The sequence below is a fragment of the Nycticebus coucang genome, chromosome 3 (assembly GCF_027406575.1).
Source record: "Nycticebus coucang isolate mNycCou1 chromosome 3, mNycCou1.pri, whole genome shotgun sequence".
Lineage (NCBI taxonomy): Eukaryota > Metazoa > Chordata > Mammalia > Primates > Lorisidae > Nycticebus > Nycticebus coucang.
Window position 1 is genome coordinate 132,677,709 of NC_069782.1, and position 26,945 is coordinate 132,704,653.

Consider the following 26,945-nt stretch of genomic DNA (forward strand, 5'->3'; position numbering starts at 1 on the left):
CTTCGGTGTATGTGGCTGGTGCCCTAGCCGCTGAGCTACAGGCACCGAGCCTTTTTTTTTTTTTTTTAATTAAGACAGGGTCTTGGCTCGGTGTTGGTTGCTCAGTGGTTAGGGTACTGGCCATGTACAGCAGGTCTGGTAGGTTCAAACCCACCTGGGCCTGCTAAACAACAATAACAAAAAAAAAAATAGCCGGCATTGTAGCGGGCTATAGTCACAGCTACTTGGGAGACTGAGGCAAGAGAATCACTTGAGCCCAAGAGTTTGAGTTTACTGTGAGCTATGATACCACAACATTCTATAGAGGGCGACAAAGTGAGGCTCTGTCTCAAAAAAGACAGGGTCTTGCTCTGTTGCCCAAGCTAGTGTGCAGTGACGTCATAATAGCTCATTGCAACCTCAAACTCCTGGTCCCAGGCTAATGTGCAGTGGCAACATCATAGCTCATTGCAACCTTAAACTCCTAGGCTCAAGTGATCCTCCTGTCTCAGCCTCCATAGTAGCTGGAACTACAGGTGCTCGCCACCAGGCCTGGCTAGTTATAACTATTTTTAGTAGAGGCAAGGTATCACTCTTACTCAGGCTGCTCTCAAACTCCTGGCCTCAAGCAATCCACCTGACTTGGCCTTCCAAAATGCTAGAATTGCAGTCATGGGCCACTGCACCTACCTTCTATTTGTTACATTAGAATGCTTTAGAACCAACTTGCCATATTTGATACTTGATCAATAGTTAAGTGTGAAAATGAGTTAGGATTCAGATCAGGCTTCAATAAAGTTATTCTCAAAGGGCTGGATAGTAAATATTTTAGACTTGTGAGCCATCTAGTGTCCTAATTACTCAGCTCTGCTGTTAGAGTATGAAAGCAGCCACGGATAGCTGTAAGTGGGGGGAGGATGGCTGTGTTTCAATAAAATATCCGTTGACAAAAGGAGGCCCTGGGCTGCAGTTTACTGAACTATGACCTAGGCTGTTCTTTGATCATAATTAAGATTCCATAATGGTAAAAAACAAATTTTTTAAGTGAACGGAATTATTTTACCAGGCCAAGTACTATTTTTATGGTAGGCGATACGTGTTTCATGTCATCTTGGTGTGCTTCAAGTCTGATTGGCCCAGATACCTTGCCTCTGGCTTGTCCTTTATCACTTGGTGTTTTGCAGCTCAGCCATCTCTCTGATTCTAAGAACATCTTCAATCCTGAGGCCTTCAAGCCAGGGAATACTCACAAGTGTAGAATTATTGACTATAGCCAAATGGATGAACTGGCCCTCCTCTCTCTGCGGACGTAAGTCTATCGTGAACACGTGGGGGCATAGAGATGTGCGCCTACCTGCACATACGCATATTTGTTTCCCTGGCCGTGTGTGGTGAGGCTTTCCTTTCTCTCCAGCGTTTCTGTGGTAGGCCTGAATTATAGGCAACCTGTGCCCTACTTTCTTTAATTCTGTATTTTCCTTTTGTCCTAGGTCTATTATTGAAGCTCAGTACCTTAGATATCATGATATCAAACCTGCGGCAGTGGTAAAGGTAAGGCCTCAATTATATAATTAAGGTACTTCCCCTCCCACCCCCTGCCCACCTTAAGGCATTTGTTGGCTCATTGCTTACTGTCAGCTCATTAGTCCTCACGTTAACACATTGAAAGTCATGTTTCTTGCCTCTGTCTAACTGGAATTTCTTTCTCTTTTCTTGGGCAACTTGTAATTAATTTCAAGGTAAGGTCTTACTAGCACCTCCCAACTACAGAGAAGCAGTAGATCATAAATCCTGAGATTTGGTATTGGTTATTAGATCAGATCAAAACTAATACTCTGATAGTTGTGGTACCAAGGATAGTGGTAAGAAGCCAGTTTAATTTTCTTTTCTCTCTAACCTTGTGGCTCTAATCAAGCAGCTCACTTTATATGTAGAATTTATTCCTGGGGAGACACAGTTCCATGCTTTAGGGAATGTACTTGTGAGGCACACAGAAAATATGTGCTCATACAAAAAGATGCGAAGGTTTCCATAAATAACTCTGACTAAATCCAGATTACCGTGGGATGTATGCTTTACTTGTGTGTGGTCTGGAATAATGGGCACAGTTAGCCCAGGAAGGTGGGCTTCAAAAGAGAGGTGTGCCATGCTATCTTATAAGAGTTGGGGAAAAAAGCTTTCTTGGCATTGCAGTGTCTTTTCTTTGGACTCTCTAGGCCACGGTGCTAACCATAAAGCCGTGTGGGATGCTGGTGAAGGTGGGTGAGCAAATAAGGGGCCTGGTTCCTGCCATCCACCTGGCTGACATCCCTATTAAGAATCCAGAGAAGAAGTACCACGTTGGAGATGAGGTCAAGTGCCGGGTGAGCCTCCTAAAGGAAGGGTCTCTGTTGAGGTTTTGTCTAGATGGGAAGAGAGCAATCTTCTCAGCTGAAAGTTCTGCCTTTTTCCACAAAGTGAGCACCAATGGATGCAGTGTATGCAGTACTATGACTGGCACTGGGAAGAGGAAAGCAAGTGCCTGTCCTTCAGAATTGTGAGATATCATTGGGAGTAAAAATATCTGCATATGAAGAGAGAACCAGCCAGTGTGTGACCTTTTGCCCCTTGGTTTGGTGCAAGCTATATGCTATGGACACAGCTTAAAAAGGGGAGGTGGTGGTAGCACCTGTAGCTCGAGATGCTAAGGTGCCAGCCACATACCACCTAAGCTGGAGGGTTCGAATCCAGCCTGGGCCTGCCAAACAACAATGACAACTACAAACAAAGAATAGCCGGGCATTGGGCAGCGCCTGTGGCTCAAGGAGTAGGGCACTGGTCCCATATGCCAGAGGTGGTGGGTTCAAACCCAGCCCCGGCCAAAAAAAAAAAAAAAAAAAGAATAGCCGGGCATTGTGGTGAGCATCTGTAGTCCCAGCTACTTGGGAGGCTGAGGCAAGAGAATAGCTTAAACCCAGGAGTTTGAGGTTCTGTGAGCTGTGACACCCCGGCACTCTACCCAGGGCTATAGCTTGAGGCTCTGTCTCAATCTCAAAAAAAAAAAAAAAAAAAAGAAAGGGGAGGCGAGGGTGGGCTGGAGCCAGTTGCTATGCTAGGTGCATGTGGTATATTTTTTCATTTCATCCTTAATACAACTCTATAAACTAAGTACTGTTATTGTTATTTTGCAAGTGGGGAAATTAAAGCTTTGGAAAGCAAAGTATTTTGCCCAAAGTTACATAGCTAATAACTGGCAGAATCAAGTTTCCACATTCAGCTCTGTATAACAAGAATTTTTTCTAAATTTCTGGCAGAGGTAGGACTTGAACTAGAAAGGATGTGGGTACGGTTGGGGAGGAGCAAAGGATGTGTTCTAGGTACAGAAATAGCCCAGAAAAATCTGCCAGAATGTGGGTGATTTATAACAAGGGCTTGAATCCCAAGACAAGCTTCGTAGTGTTGTGGAGATTAAATGTTATAATACAGAGTGCTTAGTATAAGACCTGGTGTATACAGGCACTCTGTATTATGTTAGGTGTATGTTAGGTTTGCATGTTTCATTTTATTAACATTATTGACTCAACAAAGGTATCTGTTGCCCTTTGGTGCAAAATTTTTTTGTAGTGGGATTGAGGGTTTAAAATGGTGGAGTTTCTATGCCATCAAGAAGATGACCTTCTGAGGGGTGAAAGTTAGTTTCTCAGTCTTAGTTTAGGTGATAAACAGGAGTACTGAGGTGATAAATTGATTCAGTTTGTTTATTGTCAGACTAGAAGCAAGGCCCACTAGGAGGGAACAAAGGCAGTAGGGAAGTTAGTGTAACTCAAGACTCTCCATAGGGGCTGTAAGATAATGAGTGTTGGCTCTTATCCAGGAGGGGGTAGTTTGCAGCAATTTATGGAGAAAGTATAATACATTTGAAATAGCAATTAGTATGCCCTATTCATCCAGCAGGAGGCTTGGAGATTCTGCAGCTGAAATTATTAGAGGAAAAGAGGTAACAAGTTCTTTGGGAATGACCTAGGGCCTTTTGGCTTAGGGAGTTGCAGAGACCAGCTCAGGGGTTCTTTTGGCGGTGGATAACTTGATGATAGCCATCATCCTTCCCCTAGGTTTTGCTTTGTGACCCCGAAGCCAAGAAGCTGATGATGACTCTGAAGAAAACCTTGGTTGAATCCAAACTACCTGCCATTGCCTGCTATTCTGATGTCAAGCCTGGTCTACAGACACATGGCTTCATTGTCAGGGTCAAGGACTATGGATGCATTGTGAAGTTCTACAACGATGTGCAGGGACTGGTGCCCAAGCATGAGCTTAGTGCCGAGTACATCCCTGATCCAGAGAGAGTCTTTTATACTGGCCAGGTAACCCTCCCTAGGATAGGTCCCCTTAGACTTTGGGGACCCCAGGAACAGAGATTTGAAGGAGTAGGAGGAGGAGGACTGCCTCTGAAGGGACTGAGGAAGAGAACACATGGGGCACTGGGCCTGAGCCAGCTCAATGGAGGAGGTATGGAACAGAACAGAGACAAACCCTCAATGGGGGTTCAGCAGAAGCTGGCAAGATAATGGACCTCAGGCTTACAAGCTGGAGGAAATCAGTCTTCACTTAAAATTGTTCTGAGGCCACTGCCACCACAAGGGGGCAGTGTTACAAAACTAAAGAGTCTAGGCATGGAAAAATAATTTTTTTGTTATTTTTAATCTCAAATGGAAAAATAATATTTAAAAACTTGGGTTGTTATCCATGTCTTCCTTTTACCCCCCAAATTCAACTTGTGGGGACCCTGTAACTCTGTGTTTCTTCCTTTCACTGACTTCTGGTCTGGTTCGAGGGCTAGGCGGGGGTCAGGGCCTGTGCAGCGGTAATGGAGCACACCGGCACCCTAGGCCTGTACGGCCTGCATGTGTGTGTGTGGTTTCTCACCAGGTGGTGAAGGCTGTGGTGCTGAACTGTGAGCCATCTAAAGAGAGGATGCTCTTATCCTTCAAGCTGTTGAGTGACCCAGAGCTACAGAAAGAGCCTGAAGGACACAGTCGAAAGAAAAGAAGAGCCATTAACATTGGGCAGGTACTTGGACTTCTCTGGACAAATTATTTTATTTTACAGTGGCAGAGAGCAGGGTACCACTGACACATGAGATGCTGGAGCCCAGGAAGGGGAAAGATAGGTAGATGGGATTGTGGAGCTAGAGGGCTTGAAAGAAGACCTCATATACATTCTTTACGGTGTGCCAGAAGAAAGGAATTGTCTGTGAGGGAGAGTTCTGTTACAGTGTGGCTTTTCATTAGAAGCTGCTCCCTTCTTTCCTCCCTGGTCCCTGGGCCCAGCCTGTAGTTCTGTCCTCTCACTCAATGGAGGAACTTGGAAGAGAAGTGACAGGAGCTCACAGACTAGTCCTGTGTGTGTGTGTGTGTGTGTATGGGGGTGGGGGGGTGTCCTGGAAGATCACTGCTTCCCTCCTCTTGGCCTCTCAGTGATCCGTCATGCTGCATGTGATGCCTCTGAGCCCTGCCTGATCCAGATGAAGTTGCTCTCTGTTCAAGATAAATGCTTTTTTGTTGTTATCTTCCCTGCCTAGTTGGTGGATGTGAAGATTTCAGAGAAGACCAAAGATGGGCTGGAGGTGACTGTCCTGCCCTACAACATCCCTGCTTTCCTCCCCACGCCTCATCTGTCGGACCATGTTGCTAACAGCCCTCTGTTATATCACTGGCTCCAACCAGGCGACACTCTTCATCGTGTCCTATGTCTGAGCCGGAGCGAGGGACATGTCGTATCCTTGATAGGTGTCTGTGGAGCAGCAGAAAGTGGCATCATGGGCCCTTGGGTGGGAAAATCTGGGAACCGAACCAGTGATGAGGCCTGTGTTGCTGGAGGTAAGAGCAGGACTGAGGAGATAGTTCTAGCAGATGCTGGTGGGCCAGCAGAATAGCCAAAAGAGCCTCAGGGGAGAGGGGGGTGTCCAGGGTCTGGGGAGGAGGTAGTGCAGCAAAGAGGTAGTGCAAACCCCATGGAGTGGACCATTAGCATGTCTGGCCTTCTGGGGGGTTTCAGGGCTTGCCCTGGGTTAAAACAATAAGGTAGCGGGTGGCGCCTGTGGCTCAGTGAGTAGGGCGCCAGCCCCATATACCGAGGGTGGTGGATTCAAACCCGGCCCTGGCCAAACTGCAACAACAACAAAAATAGCCGGGTGTTGTGGCGGGCACCTGTAGTCCCAGCTGCTCGGGAGGCTGAGACTAGAGAATCGCCTAAGCCCAGGAGTTGGAGGTTGTTGTGAGCTGAGACGCCACACCACTCTACCGAGGGCAATAAAGTGAAACACTGTCTCTAAAAAAATAAATAAATAAATAAACAAAACAATAAGGTAGCTTCTTTCTTCTCTTTCCCTTTTCTCTGACTCCCTTCTCCACCTCAGGGGATGTGGGCTTAGAGTATTCCCTTTAGGGACGGTCGCGGTGGCTTAATGCCAGTAATGCTAACACTCGAGAAGGCCAGGCAGGTGGATTGCCTAAGCTCACAGGCTTGAAACCAGCCTGAGCCAGAGTGAGACCTCCTGAAAATAGCCAGGTGCTGTGGCAGGCGCCTGTAGTCCCAGCTAGCAGGAGGCTGAGGCAAGAGAATTGCTTGAACCTAAGAGTTTGAGGTTACTGTTAGTTACGATGCCACAGCATCTACCGAGGGTGACAAAGTGAGACTCTTGTTTCAAGAAAAAAAAAAATTCCCTTTAATCTTTGGATATGTAGGAGGAGGACACTGCCCCTCCTCATGGAATGTGAAATAAAATCTCCTTTAGAATGAAATGGGCAGAGGTGGGAAACCAGTGTTCGTTGTTGTGGAGATGGGGAAAATTGAGGACTCCTGCCACCAAACCATGGGGATGAGCTGTTCCTTTTTGGTCCCCTCCACTAATCTGGAGATGAGTTAATCAGGAAAGGAATAAAATAGGGATTCTCAAACTTTAGTGGGATGAGAATTACTTGGTGAAACGTAGATATCTGGGCTCCTCCCAAAGTTTCTAATTCAGTAGGTCTGGGGTGGTCTGCATGCTTAGAGAATCACTGGAGTAGCCTGCAGTTCTTCCTTTCTCTTATGGAGACAGGAGATGGGCGAGATGGACATTTCTAGTTATTTTGTGGTAGGAATAGGGTCTCAATATGTTGCCCAGCTTGGTCTCAAATTCCTGGCTTCAAGTGAGTCTCTTGCCTCAGCTTCTCAAAGTGCTGGGATTGCAGGCATGACCCACCAGGCCTAGCTTCTTTCTGGAACATTCTTTGACAGTACCACTAGCTTCTTTGCAGGAAGCCAGCTTTGGTTTCCACAGTAGAAGGTGGCCAGGATCCAAAGAACTTCTCAGAAATTCACCCTGGAATGCTGCTCACTGGTTTTGTGAAGAGCATCAAGGACTATGGTGTATTTGTCCAGTTCCCCTCAGGTCTCAGTGGACTGGCCCCCAAAGCTGTAAGTTCAGCTCCATGCACAAGGGCCTTGAGGAGAGGCAACAGGCTTGTGGAACCTGAAGGTGGGTGGGAAGGAGCAGATGTTTAACGCTTTTGAAAGATTTTCAGGGATGACACCTGAAGGTGAGTGTGGCATAAAGGCATCTGGAGGTTGGTGAGTAGCACTGAGCTTTAGTCCATGACCCAGCTGTGTGATCTCCTGGAGAAAGGGGCACCTTTCTTGCCTCCTCCATACAGTGTTGGGTAGGCTGAAGACTTCAGTTTCCAGTTTGATGAACTTGTTTTTATAGTCTTAGCATGTTTAGACTAGGAAATTGATTTTCCTGAGCAGCTAACTATAGGTTTTGCAGCTTTCTGAGGTTTTTGCGGTGTTAAGTTACCAGAATATCCTAGAAATTATTATCCTTCCTCCCTATGTCATTGAATTGTACTGGAAAAGATCTCAGCAATCCCATAGTGGAACCCCTGCCACCCACTCCCGCCCCTGATGGGCCTGCCGAGTAAACTAAGACTTAGGGCAGGAGACACACTGAAGTCAGGTAAGACAGTGCTGAGCAAACAGCATATGGCTAATTCTTGACATAGAATATTTAGAAATATTTCTTCCTTCCATGGGCTCATCTCCCTGATGTTTTGCCTGGGAAATATCATTTGTATCCCCACCAGAAAATTTTTTTAAATGGGGCCAGAGGGTTGCTGTTGAGTATTAGAGACAGGGACAGCCCTGATGTCCTTCTCGCTTGCCAATAATGTGCCATCCCGGCTGGGTGCTCTCGGAAGGCTGGACTGGGCAGCTGGGGCCTCTGCTCTGTTTTTATGGAAGCAGAGTAGAGCTGTGCTCAGAGAGGGCTGGGGGGACTTCTGAGTCCGTCCTTTCCCTTTGGTACACTCCTTTCTGGGCACAGTAAGCAGGATGTCTTAATGAAGACTTCCTTTCCTTTCCCTGTTTTCTGTCTTCTCTTCCCTTCAGATTATGAGCGACAAATTTGTGACCTCTACAAGTGACCACTTTGTTGAGGGGCAGACAGTTGTTGCGAAGGTGACCAACGTGGATGAGGAGAAGCAGCGGATGCTGTTGTCGCTGAGGCTGTCAGACTGCATGCAGGGGGACGCAGCCACCACCAGCCTCCTCCTCCTGAGCCAATGCCTGGAAGAGCTGCAGGGCGTGCGCAGCCTCATGCGTAACCGAGGTGGGCGCTTCAGGGCCCTGTTGGGTGCAGGGTGGTAGTATGTGCCTTGTAAGTTAAACCTGCTGCTAGGATGAGCTGTTGGTAATCTTTTTTTTTTTTAGTGGAGGTATAACTCGCATAAAGTGCCCACATCATTAAGTTTATAGCTCAGTAAATAGTTCTAAAATGAACAGCCCTTTAAGATAAAGGTCATTACAAATATCCTAGAAAACCCCTGTCTCCCGTGCCAATCGAGAATTAAAATTTCCCTCGGTTCTGTGGCCTTGTGTTTGCATTTGTTGTGAATTCACCCACCTTGTCACTGTTTGTTCTTTTATTCAGAATATACAGTGGATGATAAAATGGAAAAGTGACCTGCTAGACTCTGTGAGAGACTGCTCTTCTGTCTGAGACTTTGAACCTTTGTATGGGATTGTCGGAACCCTAGTGGCAAATTTGGGAATGCCAGGCTTAAGAAGGGAGAATGAAAATCCAGAAACCAAAGGAAAGCCTGGCTGGTGGTGCCCGTAGCACAGTGGTTACAGCGCCAGCCACATACACCCAGGCTGGAGGGTTCAAACCTGGCCTGGGCCAGCTAAACAACAATAACAACTGCAACAAAAAAATAGTTGGTCATTATGGCGGGCACCTGTACTTCCAGCTACTGGGGAGGCTAAGGCAAGAGAATTGCTTAATCCCAAGAGGTTTTTTTTTTTGGAGACAGAGTCTCACTATGTTGCTCTCAGTAGAGTGCTGTGGTGTCGTAGCTCACAGCAAACTCAAACTCTTGGGCTTAAGCGATTCTCTTGCCTCAGCCTCCCAAGTAGCTGGAACTAAAGGCACCTGCCTGCCACAATGCCTGGCTAAAGCCCAAGAGTTTGAGGTTACTGTGAGCTATGATGTGATGGCACTCTACTGAGGGCAACATAGTGACACTCTGTCTCAAAAAAAAAAAAAGAAAAGCCTGTGTTCCAGGTTGTTGTTGCTATTTTCTTTTTTTTTTGAGACAGCCTCAAGCTGTCACCCTGGGTAGAGTCCTGTGGCCTCACAGCTCACAGCAACCTCCAACTCCTAGGCTCAAGCGATTCTCCTGCCTCTGCCTCCCAAGTAGCTAGGACCACAGGCACCCACCACAATGCTCAGCTATTTTTTGGTTGCAGCCGTCATTGTTGTTTGGCGGGCCCGGGCTGGATTCAAACCTGTTAGCTCAGGTGTATGTGGCTGGCGCCTTAGCCACTTGAGCCACAGGTGCCAAGCCTGTTCTTGCTATTTTCATGAATTATGGTCAGGTAGAATTAGCAAGAGCCATAAGTCTCTTTCTGCCTATGAGACAAGTTTTCATGGATACTGAAAAGTCTTGTCACAAGCAGGATGCTAGTTTTGTGAAAAACATCAGGGTATGTGGTGTGTTTGTCCAGTTCCCCTCAAGACTTAAGTGGACTGGCCTCCAAAGCTGTAAGCTCAGTTCTGTGCACAAAGCAGAAGATGGTTTTGCCTTGTCAGTGGTTGCTGTGTTTAGCTGTTCTCTGTGGTTACAGCATACTTACAGAGGAAAAGAGTGGTGGGAGTATTGTTTTGTGAACTAATCCTTATTTCCTTTGGGTCTCTGACAGATTCCATATTGATCCAGACATTGGCTGAGATGACCCCAGGAATGGTCCTTGACCTAGTGGTGCAGGAGATGTTGGAAGATGGCTCTGTGGTATTCAGTGGGGGCCCAGTGCCTGGTTTGGTCTTGAGAGCCAGCAAATATCATCGGGCAGGTGAGTGCTTCCGTCTTGCCTGTTATAGTTGGTAGGGAGACCCTTTGCCCATTGCTCCCTCTTCTAGATACAGAATTTCCAAATATATAGGATAGAGGAGTTGATTCAGTAGAAATTTTTGGTGTGTCCATCTTGCGAGGGTGCAAATTAAGACAATTGACAGCATAGAGAAGGTTTAGTTAATTTAATTATCATTGGGTCAATCTAGATTTTTATATATTAGGTTGCATAAAGTTAAGGACGCCTAAACTTAAGCTATGGGAGATAAACCCTTGGTTTCGCTAACTAGCTGATCTAGACCTAGGTCATGTGTCCTCTTTCCTTTCTTGAGTCTAAGGTGTGACACTTGCATACAAAAAGATGCTGTTCGTCTATCACTCTTCCAGGAGGCTGTTCACTCTGTTTGGTTCTGTACTGCAGGGCAGGAGATGGAATCAGGGCAGAAAAAGAAGGTTGTGGTCTTAAATGTTGATATGTTGAAGTTGGAAGTCTATGTTTCACTTCACCAGGACTTGGTGAACAAAAGAACTAAAAAGGTAAGCTTGTTCCTGACTTCCTTTTCCATGGCTCAAGGGTTCTAATTCACGTGACCCATGTGCCTGGACATATCCAAAACATTCCCTGTTCTGATCTCTTGTTCTCATGTGGTTAATAGTGTTGACTTACATTCTGTTTCAAGTGATAAATTAATGGCCAATGGTTGGGCCAAGCAAGTATTGTAAAGGAGTGAAGTCGGCTGTGCAGGTAGGGAGTGACAGGGCTTGGACTCTGACAAACAGAAGAATGAGTGCCCAGCTGGCTTGGGGAAGACTGTTGGGATCCACTTGGTTATTGACAGGTGGGAGTGTCTGGGTCTGGTGTTGCTAAGTGTTTGATTTTTAAAAGAAGGCAGAATTTGAATTTTTATTTGAAATAAAGCATCTTAGAAGGGTACATGTGAAATTTACTAGATGTAGAATATAAATATCTTAACACAATAACTAAGAAAATGCCGTGAAGGCTATGTTAACCAGTTTGATGAAAATATTTCAAATTGTATATAAAACCAGCACATTGAACCCCATGATTGCATTAATGTACACACTATGATTTAATAAAAAACAAACAAACCCATTGTATGAACCAAGCAATTTGAACCTCCAGGCCCTCCACACCTTCTCCTGCCCCTGCCTGGCCTCCTTTTTTGTGATCTAAGAATTGAGTTTGAGGGAGATATCAAAATTAGTATTTTTCTCCGTATGATTAATAATTTGGTCGTTGTCTAAAGCACTTATTGAGCACCTAATTGTATAGAGTGTGGTATAGTATTAAAATCTTAAGACTTTAAGAACAACAGAGAGTTAGCCGGGTGTCATGGTGGGCGCCTGTAGTCCAAGCTACTCGGGAGGCTGAGGCAAGAGAATCACCCAAGCCCAAGAGCTGGAGGTTGCTGTGAGCTGTGACGTCACAGCTCTCTACCTGGGGTGACAAAATGAGACTCTGTCTCTAAAAAAAAAAAAAGAACAACAGAATAAAAGGCAGTACTAACCTTCACTCAGTTTTCTAGCAGGACTGTATCATTTTATCATCTGAGTGAAGCTTGGGCATGTAAGAGCATGAACATAATTTGGATTTGGAGGAAAGAAAGGCTTGGTGCCTGGCACAGAGTAAGCCAGTAATGACTCTATTCACGGAATGGTTGGAGGATTAAACTGGGGAAGTGGGAATAGCTGTGAGACTGAGTGTCAGGAATCAGTGTCCAGAAACTAGAGAGCTGTTAAAGGTTGCTGGGCTTTGCATTGCATTGCCTTTAAAATTCAGACTCATAGTTCTAGGATAGAGCGTAGGAATTTGAATTCAAAACAGAACAAATAAAGCCAAAGTGATTCTGGTGAAGTTCTATGAGTTTTGTGTACGGGGGAGAAAAACTAGGTCCAGTGAACCAAAGCTTGTCTATTCCTGCTCAAGGCTTGTCTATTCCAGCTCAGTCCCTCCATACCCAGCGGGGCCAGGAATGAGTTACCATGCTGAGTTAAGAGAAACAGGTAATGAGTTTTCTCTTCTTTTCTAGCTGAAGAAAGGCAGCGAACACCAGGCGATTGTCCAGCACTTGGAGGAATCCTTTGCCGTTGCCTCCTTGGTAGAGACTGGCCACCTGGCAGCTTTCTCCTTGACCTCTCACCTCAATGACACCTTCCACTTTGACTCAGAAAAGTTGCAGGTGGGACAGGGTGTCTCCCTAACCCTCAAGACCACAGAACCAGGAGTGACTGGTCTTCTTTTGGCTGTTGAGGGGCCAGCAGCTAAGAGGACCATGAGGCAGACCCGGAAGGACTCTGAGACAGTTGACGAGGATGAGGAAGTGGACCCAGCTCTGGCTGTAGCCACTGTAAAGAAGCATGCCCTGTCTATCGGAGACATGGTCACAGGGACTGTCAAGTCTGTTAAGCCCACCCATGTAGTTGTGACTCTGGAAGATGGCATCATTGGCTGCATCCATGCCTCTCACATTCTAGATGATATTCCAGAGGGCACCTGTCCTACAACCAAGCTGAAAGTTGGGAAGACAGTCACTGCACGAGTGATTGGTGGGCGAGACGTGAAGACATTCAAGTATGGAGGTTCTGGGGACAGGGTGGCTTTGTGGGAAGATCATAGTAATTGTGGGAAGAGTGGGAATATAGGTGGATTCCCCAAAGTTGCATGTAAGTCACATTCTCTTTTAGTTAACAAAAGGCATTCACCAAGGAATATAGTGTTGTTTTTAAGAGCATGGGTTTACCTGGGTTGGAAATCCAGATCGACTATGACCACAAGCTAGTAACTTAACTCTAAATTTTATTTTCTTCATTTGTAAAGTGAGGGTAATGGTAGTGACTACCTTATAGGGCCACAGTGAAGGCTAAGGGAGAGACTGTGTAGTATGTTAGTTGCCTAGCAGGTTGCCTGTTTCACATTTATTGAGTAGTACCCGTCAGTGATTATAATTTATTCTCCACTTCACACCTTAATTATACTCATTTGCTTTAACTCTTGTTACCACATGTGTTATTATAGGAGAAATTCTTGCTACAACAAGAACAGCAGAAAGAGTTCAAAGTCTGGCCGTAATTTGCATACTAATTTCAGTAACTGTGGGATCTTTAGTTAAGAGTCATTTATCTTCTCTAGATTTTGGTTTCTTCATTTTTAAGATGAAAGGGTTGGAGTATGTAGTCTGTAGGGAAAGCTCTGATAATCCTAATAGGTCTGGGACCCAGCTCCTTATTTGCTGCCAAGGATGAGACTGGAAACTCTCAGTCTGACACATCTCCCATCAACGGTGATATGGTGCAGCAGGGTGATTTTTATTAGCTTGTTTGGAGTTGAGTAGAGAGAAATCCTTATTTCCATATTACAGAGAATCAAATAAATGATCTGATTTATTTGTTTCTCCAGGTTTCTTCCAGTAAGTCACCCCAGATTTGTTCGGACCATCCCGGAGCTAAGTGTTCGGCCAAGGTGAGGGGGCAATAGCAGCACAGTCCTAGGGAGAGAGCACTGGGCTTCAGAATTAGGAATTCTGAATTTTCATCATGATTCTGCCAGAGTTAGCCTTATGTTAGCTCTCTACGTCCAAGATATCTTATTTCTCTAGTAGAGATACTTGGCTATAGGGATTATGTTAAAGTTAATTAAAAGCTGTATACGGGGCTTGGCGCCTATAGCTCAGCGGCTAGGGCGCTAGCCACATACAGCGGAGCTGGTGGGTTCAAATTCAACCCGGGCCTGCTGAACAACAATGACAACTACAAACAAAAAATAGTCGGGCGTTGTGGTAGGCGCTTGCGGTCCCAGCTGTTTGGGAGGCTGAGGCAGGAGAATCGCTTAAGCCCAGGAATTTGAGGTTGCTGTGAGCTGTGATGTGACGGCACTCTACCCAGGGTGACATAGTGAGACTCTGTTTCAAAAAAAAAAAAAAAGCTGTATAAGGGTTTAAGTATCAATTTAAAGGCTGATTGTAGTTCACTGTGTTGGCATGCAACAATAAGAAACATTTCTGCTCTCAACCCAAACTTCTAGAACTGGGTAATTCCCTAAATAAACATGTAGCCAAGAATGCTTGTACTTTCAATGTATACTCCTGCTTACCACACAGTAGAAGCTGAGCTGGAATTCCAGGTCATACTCTGGTAGATTTTGGACAGAAGAATGTTCCATGAGAGAATTGGGAAAGGAGAACTAGGAATTCTATGTAGTGGTGCATCAATTTGTCTGGGATCTTTTTTTAGAGTATCTTTAGCATTTTGATCCAGGGTCTGTCTGCTTTTACTTCTTCCATAGAAGAACCTAACCTTTCAAAATTGATAGACCTTAATGAATGAAGCTAGACGTGTGTGGTTGTAGAAAGGCTCTGCAGAGTCCCTCCCGGTGGTAAGTCTTTATGTGTCAAGGGAAGTTATAGAAGGATCTCCAGAGTAACATCCAGAGGGTAAGATTTGGTCAACAGCCTGAAGGGATCAGAATAGAAGTATGATATTTTTTTTCCTGAGACAGAGTCTTACTATGTCACCCTTGGTAGAGTGCCATGGCATCACAGCTCACCTCACAGCAACCTTGAACACTTGCGCTTAAGCGAATCTCTTGCCTCAGCCTCCCAAGTAACTGGGACTACAGGCACCCACCACAATGCCTGGCTATTTTTTGCCTGCAGTTGTTGTTTGGCAGGCCTGAGTCGAGTTCGAACCTGCCAGCTCTGGTGTATGTGGATGGCGCCCTAGCTGCTGAGTTACAGGCTCCGAGCCAGAAGTATGATATTTCTGAGAAAACCTGTGTCTGACATAGGGCAAGATTCCTGTGACATAGTCTCAGATGCTAATAACACTTTTGGAACTTCAGATTAAGTCCTTTAGTTTCAGAATAATGAGATTTGGTGGATGAATTATATTTCTGTTTGTTACTCTGGTTTCCTTAGTTTTGTTTGATTATATTCCTCTCCAGTCTTTGTTGTGAAAATGGACAGAACTCATCATATTAGTGATTGTAGTCTGTAGTATCTTCACCTTTGACTTGTGATATCTTATTTAATTAAACCCTTAATTAGGGTTTAGGTCAAATAGTTTATTCACACTAAGGTAAATAAATTAATGAATGAGGGATGAGTCAGTGAACTCTGTGGGAGTTCAATCCTAAATGGTTCTTGATCCTCAAAGTGCTGAGAACCTCTCGTTAACACCACTCTGTTGATCCATCCTCTGGTCTTGGAAGACTATGGTATGAGGACCAGAATTAAGGAGAACAAGGTAGTTCAAGAGTCTTAAAAGGCATCTCTAGAGTTCCTGCTAGTCAGTGAGTTTTCTTATAATACTCTAATTCAGTAATACCCTTCTTTTTTGGGGTGTAACTCCTTTTGTAAAGGCAATTTCACAAAAATTATTTTGGGAAAAAAAGGATAACACATACCTGTGTATGTATGTATGCATGTGTGTGTGTGCATGGATGTTTTGTATGACTTAAAGAATAGAAATCTATTTTCTCACCCTTTTAAAGGCCAGAAGTCAGATCAAGATGTCAGCAGGGTTTATTTCTTCTGAGGTCTCCCTCTTTGGCTTGCGGAGAGCCGACTTCTCCCTGTGTCTTCACATGGTCTTTCTTTTATATGTATCTGTATTCTGATCTCTTCTTCTTTTTTTTTTTTTTATTCTGGTAAAAAACACATCACATAAATATACCCTCTTAGTAGTTTTTTTTTTTTGAGACAGAGTCTCACTATGTTGTCCTCGGTAGAGTGCCGTAGTGTCACAGCTCGCAGCAACCTCAAACTCTTGGGCTTAAGTGATTCTCTTGCCTCAGCCTCCCAAGTAGCGGGGACTACAGCTACTCGCCATAGCACCCAGCTATTTTTTCGTTGTAGTTGTCATTGTTGTTTAGCAGGCCCAGGCTGGATTCGAACCCTCTGGCCCCAGTGTATGTGGCTGGTGCCCTAACCACTGAGCTATGAGCACCGACCCCTCCTAACAGTTTTTAGATGTGCATTACGTATTGTTAACTAAGTGCATGTTGTTGGCTGGGCCCTGTGGCTCATGCTGTAATACTAGCTCTCAGGGAGATTGAGAAGGAAGGGCTGCTTGAGCTCAGGAGTTCAAGACTGAACTGTGCAAAGATTGAGACCCAGTCTCTACTAAAAATAGAAAAATTACCCGGACACCTGTAGGGCTGAGGCAGGAAGATTGCTTCAACCCAAGAGTTTGAGGTTGCTGTGAGGTAGGGTGATGCCATAGCACTCTAGCCTGGGTGACAGAGGGAGACTCTCCAAAAAAAAAAAAAAAATTGCATATTGTTGTATAACAGCTCCCTAGAACTTTTTCATCTTGCATGACTGAAACTTTATACCCATTGAATATCAACTCCCTGTTCTCCCCCCGCCCTCCCCAATCTCCCTGGTAGCCAACCTTCTGCTTTCAGTGTTTGTGAATTTGATTAATAGTATGTGTCCTTTTTTGAGTGGCTTTATTTTATTTAGCATAATGTCTTCAGGGTTCATACATATTGTGGCGTATGTCAGAATTTCCTTCCTTTTTTTTTGTAGAGACAGAGTCTCATCCTATGGCCCTCGGTAGAGTGCCGTGGCCTCACACAGCTCACAGCAACCTCCAACTCCTGGGCTTAGGCGATTCTTTTGCCTCAGCCTCCCGAGTAGCTGGGACTACAGGCGCCCGCCACAACGCCCGGCTATTTTTTGGTTGCAGTTTGGCCAGGGCTGGGTTTGAACCCGCCACCCTCAGTATATGGGGCTGGCGCCCTACCGACTGAGCCACAGACACCGCCCAGAATTTCCTTCCTTTTCAAGGCTGAATAATATTGCATTGTGGGTATATACCACATTTGTTTATCACTCTTCTACCTCTTCATTATTACAAATAGTACTTTATTAAACATGGGTGTGCATATCTCTTTGTGATCTTTTTTTTTTTTTTTTTGTGGTTTTTGGCCGGGGCTAGGTTTGAACCTGCCACCTCTGGCATATGGGACCGGCGCCCTACTCCTTGAGCCACAGGCGCCGCCGTTCTTTGTGATCTTGATTTCATTCTTTCGAGTATACACCTATAAGTAGCATTGTTGGATCATGTGGTAGTTGTATTTTTAATTTTTTGAGGCACTGCTGTACTGTTTCCATATTGGCTTCACCATTTTATAGTCCCACCAATAGTGCAAAAGAGTCCCACTATGTCACCCTCATTTGACTGCCAGGGCATCACAGCTGGGACTATACCACAAAGGTCCCCACCACAAAGCTTGGCTATATTTAGAAACGGGGACTTGCTCTTTGCTCAGGCTGGTCTTGAACCTCTGAGCTTAGGCATCTACCCACCTCGGCCTCCCAAGTGCTAGGATTATGGGTGTGAGTCACTGCACCCAGCCCATATTTTTTTTTTTTTCATTCTTATTATTGATTTATAGCCTGATTTCTTTTAAGGACCCCATCCTGTTGCATTAGGGCCCACCATAATGATCTCATCTTACTTCCTTTTTATTTGTCTATTTTTTTTTTTTTTTTTTTTTTGTAGAGACAGAGTCTCACTTTATCGCCCTCGGTAGAGTGCTGCGGCGTCACACAGCTCACTCCCAACTCCTGGGCTTAGGCGATTCTCTTGCCTCAGCCTCCCAAGTAGTTGGGTCTACAGGCGCCTGCCACAATGCCTGGCTATTTTTTTGTTACAGTTTGGCCAGGGCTGGGTTTGAACCCGCCACCCTCGGTATATGGGGCCAGCGCCCTACCCACTGAGCCACAGGCGGGGCCCTAAATTACTTTGTAAAGACCCAAATAAAGTCATCCTCTGGCTTATTAGGTGTTATGTCTTCAAAATGAACTTGGGAGTGAGAGGCGGATGCAATTGCTAGGAGAGACATTTTTGTGTCAGCTTTTTTTTTTTTTTGAGACAGTCTTGTTCTCTTGCCCCAGGTAGAATGCAGTGGAATCACTGTAGCTTGCTGCAACCTCAAACTCCTAGTCTCAAGTGATCCTCTTGCCTCAGCCTCCCAAGTAGCTGGGACTACAACTGCATGTCACTATCCCCAGCTAATTTTTCTTTTTTTATTTTTATTTTTATTTTTTGTGGTTTTTGGCCGGGACTGGGTTTGAACCCGCCACCTCTGGCATATGGGACCAGCGCCCTACTCCTTGAGCCACAGGCGCCGCCTAATTTTTCTATTTTTAGTAGAGATGGGATCTTGCTCTTGCTCGGTCTGGTTTCCCAACTTTCTGAGCTCAAGCATTCTGCCTACCTTGGCCTCCCAGAGTGCTAGGATTACAGGAGTGAGCCACTGCACCTGGCTTTGTGTCAGCTACTGAATGAATAAATTTCTTCACCCTAACTGTATAAGCACTAGAGATAATATATGTTAGGGGTGTATTACAGTGCCAGAAACATAGATATCCTGCACATGTGTTTTTTTATTTTATAATCAAGCTTGCTACAGAGCATGTATGTTTTAAGAAATAAAAATTCATGGATATATTCACTTTCTCAAGTATCTCTCTGCTCCCATTATTATTTTGATACATACAGAGAGTGCCCCCAAAAAATCGATACACATTTTAAGAAAGGAAAATACTGCTTTAAAATTGTGATACTCAATGTATACCGATAACAAAAAATGAATGCAAGTGACAATGAGCACCTCTAATAATGGTAGAAGTCAATATGACTGAGTATTATAAATTTAATACAGTTTTTTACTTGCTTAAATGTGTGTGCATTTTTTTTTTTTTGCACCCTCTATATTTCTAGCTTATTTATGTATTTATTTATTTTTTTTTTTTTGCAGTTTTTGGCCGGGGCTGGGTTTGAACCCACCACCTCCGGCATATGGGACCGGCGCCCTACTCCTTTGAGCCACAGGCGCCACCTCCAGCTTACATTTTTATGTTTCAGTTATATATGCAGTTGGCCTTCCATATTGTGTTGGTTCTGCATCCCTGGATTCAACCAACCATCGATGGAAAATATACAGTATGGGGGAAAATAAAAAATAACAATACAACAATTTTAAGAAATATAAATTTTAAAATACAGTATAACAATTATTTGTATAGCATATATATTGTATTAGGTGTTATAAATAATATGGAGATAATTTAAAGTATACAGGAGGATGTACATAGGTTATATGCAAATACTATGCCATTTTATATTAGGGCATCCGTGGCTTTTGGTATCTGTAGGAGTTCTGAAACCAATCCCCCATAGCTACCTAGGGACAACTGTACATGTGTATACGTGTGTGTATCTACAAATATTTTGTACAGCTTTTAATGTATATAAATGATATGTTCTACTTAACATTTTACAACTTGCTTTTTTCATTCAAAATTTTATTTTGTTTCTATTTGTTTTGGTGTCTATCATTAAAATAGTAATTCAGGCCAGGCACGATGGCTCACACCTGTAATCCTAGCACTCTGGGGGGCCAAGGTGGGTAGATTGCTTGAGCTCACGAGTTCAAGACCAGCCTGAGCAACAGTGAGACCCTGTCTCTAAAAATAGGCGGGTGTTTTGGCGGGTGTCTGTAGTCTCAGCTACTTGGGAGGCTGAGGCAAGAGAATCACTTAATCCCAAGAGTTTCAGGTTGCTGTGAGCTGCGACCTCATGAGACTCTCCTGAGGGCAACAAAGTAAGACTGTGCTTCCAAAAAAAACAGGACCACACCTATGGTGCATCTTACAAGGGTACATGTGAAACTTACTAAATGTAGAATATAAATGTTTTAACACAATAACTAAGAAAAAGCCAGAAAGGCTATGTTAACCAGTGTGATGAAAATATTTGAGACAGTATATAAAACCAGCGCATGGTACCCCATGATTGCATTAATGTACACAGCTATGATTTAATAAAAAAAAAAGAAAGAAAAAAAAAATGAGGGGCGGCGCCTGTGGCTCAAGGAGTAGGGCGCCGGTCCCATATGCCAGAGGTGGCGGGTTCAAACCTAGCCCCGGCCAAAAAAAAAAAAATGAGATTGAGGCCTTACTATATAAATTCAAAACAAGAATAAATCTAATCTTTCCTAGCACCCGCCCCCCCCCCCCCCCACAAAATAGTAATTCATCCTGTAAAAGTGCCAAACTATGTGTGTTCGTGAACTATGGAGGACAGTTCGGCTTGTTTGCAATTTTTCTTTCTCTTTTTAAATTTTTTTTCCAATTTTTCCTTCATAAATAATGCCATAGTGGGCTAAGATTTTTCTAGGGTGGAATTACTAGGTCATAGGATATAGTAGGATATATGTATTTTCTGTTTTACTAATACAGGGAAGTTTCCATTTTCTACTTTGACTAGAATTTGCTATTATATTTTACAATTTTACTAACATACTTGTACCATTTTATTGAAGACGTTTGGTTCATTTTTTTGTTTTTGTTTTGTTTGTTTTGCAGTTTTATGGCCAGGGTTGGGTTTGAACCCGCCACCTCTGGCATATGGGGCCGGTGCCCTACTCCTTTGAGCCACAGGCGCCGCCCAGTTCATTTTGTTTTAGAAATTGTTTGAATTGGTAAGCAGAGGTAGCAGTTCTGTGATTCCCTTGAAGTGATTTGTGGGCTGATTATTGTCAGACTACATGCCCTTGCTACTTTTCTGAGAAGAAAAAGAGAGTCAAGTCGGTGATAATATAAGGGTAGCATAGGAAACAGGGCTGGATTGTTGAGTCAGAAGCCCTGACTTCAACTCCTAGTTCAGTAGTGTAAAATAGGTTTAATAATATCTACCTTGCGTAATTCACATGAGATTGTTGTCAAAATTGGTGGGAGATGATTTCTGAAAGCAGTTCTGCAAACTAAAGCAATAGAAAGATTAGGAAAGAAGTAAAATAATTTTTTCCCCTAAGTTTATAAAGATTATTGTGGGCTACCTACAACGTTTAAATGAATGAAATGGAAAAAGTTAGCCCCTAGGCCAGTGTAAGAACATTCTCCTTTAAGGAGAGAAGTAAGGTGTTGGAGGGTGGCTGTGAGTAGAATCATTCTGTACAGTCAATCCACAGCCACTTGGGGGAGATGCTTTCCCAGAGGTTGGTTTACTCTTTTCATCCCTTTTCTGTAAACAGTGAACTGAAGGATGGCCACACTGCTCTAAACTCTCACTCGGTTAGCCCTATGGAAAAGATCAAACAGTACCAGGCTGGTCAGACTGTGACTTGCTTCTTAAAGAAGGTGAGTAGTGGCTGCTCTGCAATGTGACATCATGCTTCCTTCAGAAGAAAAAGGGTGAAACTGCAGATAAAGGCCATTATCTTTGGGCATTAAAGCCTATGTTTGCTACCGTGTTATAAACATGGAATGTAACATGTTGTAAACATGTAACAGTGGAATGTAGGAGATAATACATGGCCTCTGCTGCTAGAAAACTTCTGGTCTAATGAGGGAGGTGAAATATGGCTTATAAAACAAATAGCAAGCAGCTCACAGTTCAATGTGTTGGTAGATCGATTGTACAAATAGAAAGAAATATAGGGGAGGATTTAAAATATAACTGCAGTATTGGATTTTAGATTCTTGCCTTTTATAAAGTTAAGTGCAGTGCAAAACAAGTAGTAGGGTGCCAGATAATGTGTGTGTGGGGGTGTTTGTTTTTGTTTTGAGACAGAGTCTTAGTCTGTTGCCTAGGCTACAATGCCATGGCATCAGTCTATCTCATAGCAACCTCAAACTCCTGGGTTCAAGCGATCCTCCTGCCTCAGGCTCTTGTGTACCTGGGAATATAGGTACACACCACTACATCTGGCTAATTTTTCTACTTTTAGTAGAGACAGGGTCTCACTCTTGCTTAGGCTGGTCTCAAACTCCTGTGCTCAAGTGATCTTCACACCATGGCCTCCCAGAGTGCTAGGATTATAGGCGTGAGCCACTGTACCTGGCCCAAGAGTATGTGGTTTTTTTTTTTTTTGTTTGTTTGTTTTTGTAGAGACAGAGTCTCACTGTACCGCCCTCGGGTAGAGTGCCATGGCGTCACACGGTTCACAGCAACCTCTAACTCTTGGGCTTACGCGATTCTCTTGCCTCAGCCTCCCAAGCAGCTGGGACTACAGGCAACCACCACAACACCCGGCTATTTTTTGTTGCAGTTTGGCTGGGGCTGGGTTTGAACCCGCCACCCTCGGCATATGGGGCCGGAGCCCTACTCACTGAGCCACCGGCACCGCCCAAGTGAAACAAGAGTCCAAAAAGGGGAGAGATCAGTGTGGATCTGTAACAGTGGAATGTATTGGCGAGGAAGTTGGATTGGGTTTAACCTTGAGGGATAACACCTGTTCCTTGTTATCAGCTCTCTTCTTCCATGAGCATCCCTCTGAGCATGTCATTGCCACTTGATCCCTTTAGTTACCTGTCTGTAGACATTCATAAGCCCCAGATGCTTTAGAGTGACAGATAAGACTCTTCATAATCTGCCCCCATGCACCTGTGTGTCAGTCACTCTGAAAGGCTCCTCGGTGTTTTTCCCTTCCTGTCTTTATTCATGTCAGTTTCTATACCTGGAGTACCTTTCACTCCTTTGCCTACTACCCTTCAAGGTTCAGCACAGATAATCTGCCCTTATTACTAGTTGTCCTATATACTCTGGTAGCGTATCGTTCTTCCTACATGTTGCTCTAGCTATTTGCATACTGATTTGACTTACTGCTTGTAAGACTGATCTTAGAGGGCCAGCCTTGCCTTTATTAATCATTAATGATGCCATGGGCACAGTAGTTGCTTGATATATTTTTTGTTGAATTGACTTGAAAATTGGGGTGTGTATGTAGGGCAGGACACTCCATAAATACTTAGGCTCAAAATCCAAATTGGTCCCTAGAGATGGTTAACAATTGCTGGCCACATCTGAACTTGGAGGAGGCAATAGACGTCTGTGGGATTGGCCCGCATGCTCAGAGATCTCCGAGATCTCTTTTGCCTTCTGGTCAGCTGAGACTCCAGAAAAGTTGTATGGTCTGCTAGTTGTAGGGTGAGCTAGACCCTAAATGAAGCTGGTGAGAAGTGGAGTTGGGCAGAGGCAGTAGGATGTAGGGGTGGATTCTTGTGTTTTGGAAAAATGTGGGATTAGGGCCCTTGCTACCTTGAGGTTTTAGGAAAGTCTATGTTTAAGGTAAAGAAGGGGTACTTGTATTTCCTCTACTCTGTTTCTCCTTTTTTTCCCCCAGTACAATGTGGTGAAGAAATGGCTTGAGGTGGAGATTGCTCCAGATGTCCGGGGGCGAATCCCCTTGTTGCTCACTTCTCTTAGCTTTAAGGTCAGTGTGCTTGAGGTACCTGGCGAGGCGACCCAGGCTCCCTCAGTGTCTGGTGTGTGTGGCTTCACAGTGGGTGTAAGGAACCTTGGGCTTATTTAGGGATTGGTTTGGGAGATACTTGCTATGGAGACTTAAATGGTTTTGGATAAATGACAGACCTTTCTTCAAGCATCAGAGGAATTTTCTGCTCCTTCTAGGTTCTGAAACATCCAGATAAGAAGTTTAGGATTGGCCAGGCCCTGAGCGCCACGGTGGTTGGCCCAGATTCCTCCAAGGCCTTCGTATGTCTCTCACTCATAGGTGTGGGCCTGAAACGATGTCTAGTCAGGGAAGGGAAGGTGGATGGAAGTGGTGGGAAGGGATCTCCATTATTGCCCAGGATGAAGGACGCCTGCAGTAATGGAATCCCCAGAAAGCCTGGGAGGTTCTCGGAACCGTTCTTCTCTTGGGGCTTTGTTCTGGCTTGTCTTGCTCTGCTTCTGCCTGAGTCTCCTTCACCTATGTGGTTGTTTTTCTCAAGTCCCTTAGAAAGAAAGGGTTGTCTACCACATTGCCCTGGGATTCTTGGCATGGTGACCTGGGTCTTTATGACCATTCTGGTCCACTCAGCTTGGGTAGCTCAAGCCTGGGTGGCCTGCACATTCCCTGCCTGTGGTTGGCTGGCATCCCAGCTTCTGCTTTGGCTCATTTCCTCTTCCCTGAATCTGGTTTGTTCTTCTCCCAGGTCCTCACAAGCTTGAGAAAGGGGAAGTGGCCATGGGCCGAGTGGCCAAGGTGACTCCTAACGAGGGGCTGATGGTCTCCTTCCCCTTTGGGAAGATGGGAAGAGTCAGTGTATTTCATGTGAGTGACTCCTACTCTGAGATGCCCCTGGAAGACTTCATACCCCAAAAAGTAGTCAGGTAAGCCACATTTTCTTCCTATTTTCACCTGTTTATGGAATTGGTAGATTTTTTTTTTTTTTTTAAAGCAGAGTGTTTTAAAAAACTCCCTCGGTTGCCCAGGCTAGAGTGCTATGGTGTCAGCCTAGCTCACAACAACCTCAAACTCCTGGGTCCAAGAAATTTTTCCGTTTCAGCCTCCCGAGTAGCTAGGACTACAGACAGATGCCTGCCACAAGGCCTGGCTAGTTTTTCTATTTTTTCTCTTTTTTTTTTTTTTTTGTGGTTTTTGGCCGGGGCTGGGTTTGAACTCGCCACCTACGACATATGGGACTGGCGCCCTACTCCTTGAGCCACAGGCGCTGCCCTATTTTTTCTCTTTTTAGTAGAGACGGAGTCTCACTCAGGCTAGTCTCAAACCCCTGAGCTCAAGTGATCTTTCTACCTCAGCCTCCCAGAGTGCTAGGATTATAGGTATAAACCATTGTACCTGATCCAAATTGGTGGATTTTTAAAAAATTATAGATGTGATAAATGACTTCAAATCAGAAAAAAAAAGTGTATGAAATGGAAAATGAAAATTTTACCTCTTTTTTTCTCCAACACTTTTCACTATTACGGACTTTGATTTTTGACTTCCCGGACTTTAACATATAGATACATAGGTATAATTTTTTGCTTTATATAATCATACAATTTCATTTTGTATACTGTTTTGCAACTTGGTTTTTTTCTCATAGTAGTTCATCATAGACTTTTCCTTTTCCATTCTAATATATCTAAATCTATTTTATTCTTTTACCTTATTTTTAACATTTGCTTTGTATTCCATTATGTATTTTTCATCAAAATTTATTTAACAAATTCTATGTTGATAGAAGATAATACTGAAGTGAATATCTTTATTTTTTAATTTTAATTTAATTTTATTTTAGTATTATTATTTTTTGAGACAGAGTCTCACTATGTAGCCTTTGGTAGAGTGCCATGGCATCACAGCTCGTAGCAACCTCAGACTCTTGGGCTTAAGCAATTCTCTTGCCTCAGCCTCCCTCTCTCAGCCCGACTATTTTTGTTGTTGTTGTAGTTGTCATTGTTGTTTAGCAGGCCCTGGCCAGGTTAGAACCTGCCAGCCCTGGTGTATGTGGCTGGCGCCCTAACCACTGAGCTACAGGCGCAAGCCACTTGTTCATATATTGAAGCATTCATACTTTTAATTTTATAAAAATAATTGATTCATAGGTGTTTTCTGTAAAAGGGTAGTAACCTTTTGGGGTTAAGGGTAGGGCTTTATTTTTGAGCTATTTCAAATGCCCAAAAATGAACCCACCTCAGAGTTTTAGAGCTGTTTTATGGCCTGAATAAAGCCACCTTGAAGAGACAGAGTTCAGCTTGATATAAGGTTAGCTAACAGTAGAGCAAGTACTTCCAGGGAGCAGGGACTGGAAGATAGTGATTGCCCTGTCCTGTCTCAGCTGTCCCAGCCACTGGCACCTGCCTAGATTTTCAACCACTCACAATCACTATGTGGCACAAACATACTTAGTGCCTGGAAGAAGAAAAAGAATGAGTTCTAGAGATGTCCAGGTTTATCTTTGGATCTTTGGTCAGTCTCTTGAGGCTTACACAATGAAGTTGTGGTTTTTAGCAAAGTGTTTTAAGTGTGTTTTATTATAGCCAAACCTATTAGTAGTATTAAGTTGCAATTCCTTCATTGGTCAAGTTACTTGCCTAGGCCCAGTGTGTGCTTCATGCCTATAATTCCAATACTTTGGTAGACAGAGGTAGGATGATAGCTTGAGGCCAGGAGTTCAACACCAGCCTTAGGCAATGTATAATGAGATCCGATTTCTACAATAAATTAAAAAAATATTAGCCGGGCATGGTGATGTGTGCCTGTAGTGCCAGCTACTTGGGGGGCTGAAGTGGGAGTATTATTCCTGAGCCCAGGAATTTTAAGTTGCAGTGAGCCATGATTACCTCCCTACACTTGAGCCTGTGTGACATAGCAAAACCCTTTCTCTTTATTGATTGATTGATTGAAACAGAGTCTCACTCTTGTTACCTGGGCTTAGAGTGCAGTGGCATCATCATAGCTCACTGTAGTGTCAAACTCCTGGGCTCCAGTGATCCTCCTGCCCCAGCCTCCTGAGTAGCTGGGACTATAGGAGCCTACTACTGCATCTAGCTAAGTTTTTCTGTTTTTGGTAGAGATGGGGTCTTGCTTTTGCTCAGGCTGGTCTCAAACTCCTGGCCTCAAGCTAACCTCCTACCTCAGACCCCTAAAGTGCTAGGATTACAGATGTGTGCCTATACCAGGGCAAGACCCTGTCTCTTAAAAAGAAAAAAAAAAAACTAAGAGGAAAAAAAATATTTACTTGTGTAAAGGTAGATGATCCTTTGAAGTCCTGTCTAGCTGTGATGCCATGTTATCAAAAGCAGACATCTGTCCTCAGAAAAATTAGGGCT

At 44.1% G+C, this 26,945-nt stretch overlaps 1 protein-coding gene across 2 annotated transcripts in view; it reads left to right on the forward strand.

Moving 5' to 3' along the window:
* PDCD11 (programmed cell death 11) overlaps window positions 1-26,945 on the forward strand; it is a 50,620-nt gene that overhangs the window by 15,977 nt on the left and 7,698 nt on the right. For both annotated transcript variants that reach the window (XM_053583128.1, XM_053583129.1), the window contains exons 10-25: window positions 1,164-1,288; window positions 1,470-1,530; window positions 2,196-2,342; window positions 4,071-4,322; window positions 4,888-5,028; window positions 5,540-5,734; window positions 7,249-7,419; window positions 8,389-8,608; window positions 10,201-10,350; window positions 10,771-10,886; window positions 12,401-12,942; window positions 13,768-13,830; window positions 21,415-21,520; window positions 23,506-23,595; window positions 23,793-23,895; window positions 24,320-24,497. In XM_053583128.1, the coding sequence (XP_053439103.1) occupies window positions 1,164-1,288; window positions 1,470-1,530; window positions 2,196-2,342; window positions 4,071-4,322; window positions 4,888-5,028; window positions 5,540-5,734; window positions 7,249-7,419; window positions 8,389-8,608; window positions 10,201-10,350; window positions 10,771-10,886; window positions 12,401-12,942; window positions 13,768-13,830; window positions 21,415-21,520; window positions 23,506-23,595; window positions 23,793-23,895; window positions 24,320-24,497 (2,660 nt within the window). The remainder of the gene's footprint in view (window positions 1-1,163; window positions 1,289-1,469; window positions 1,531-2,195; window positions 2,343-4,070; window positions 4,323-4,887; window positions 5,029-5,539; window positions 5,735-7,248; window positions 7,420-8,388; window positions 8,609-10,200; window positions 10,351-10,770; window positions 10,887-12,400; window positions 12,943-13,767; window positions 13,831-21,414; window positions 21,521-23,505; window positions 23,596-23,792; window positions 23,896-24,319; window positions 24,498-26,945) is intronic.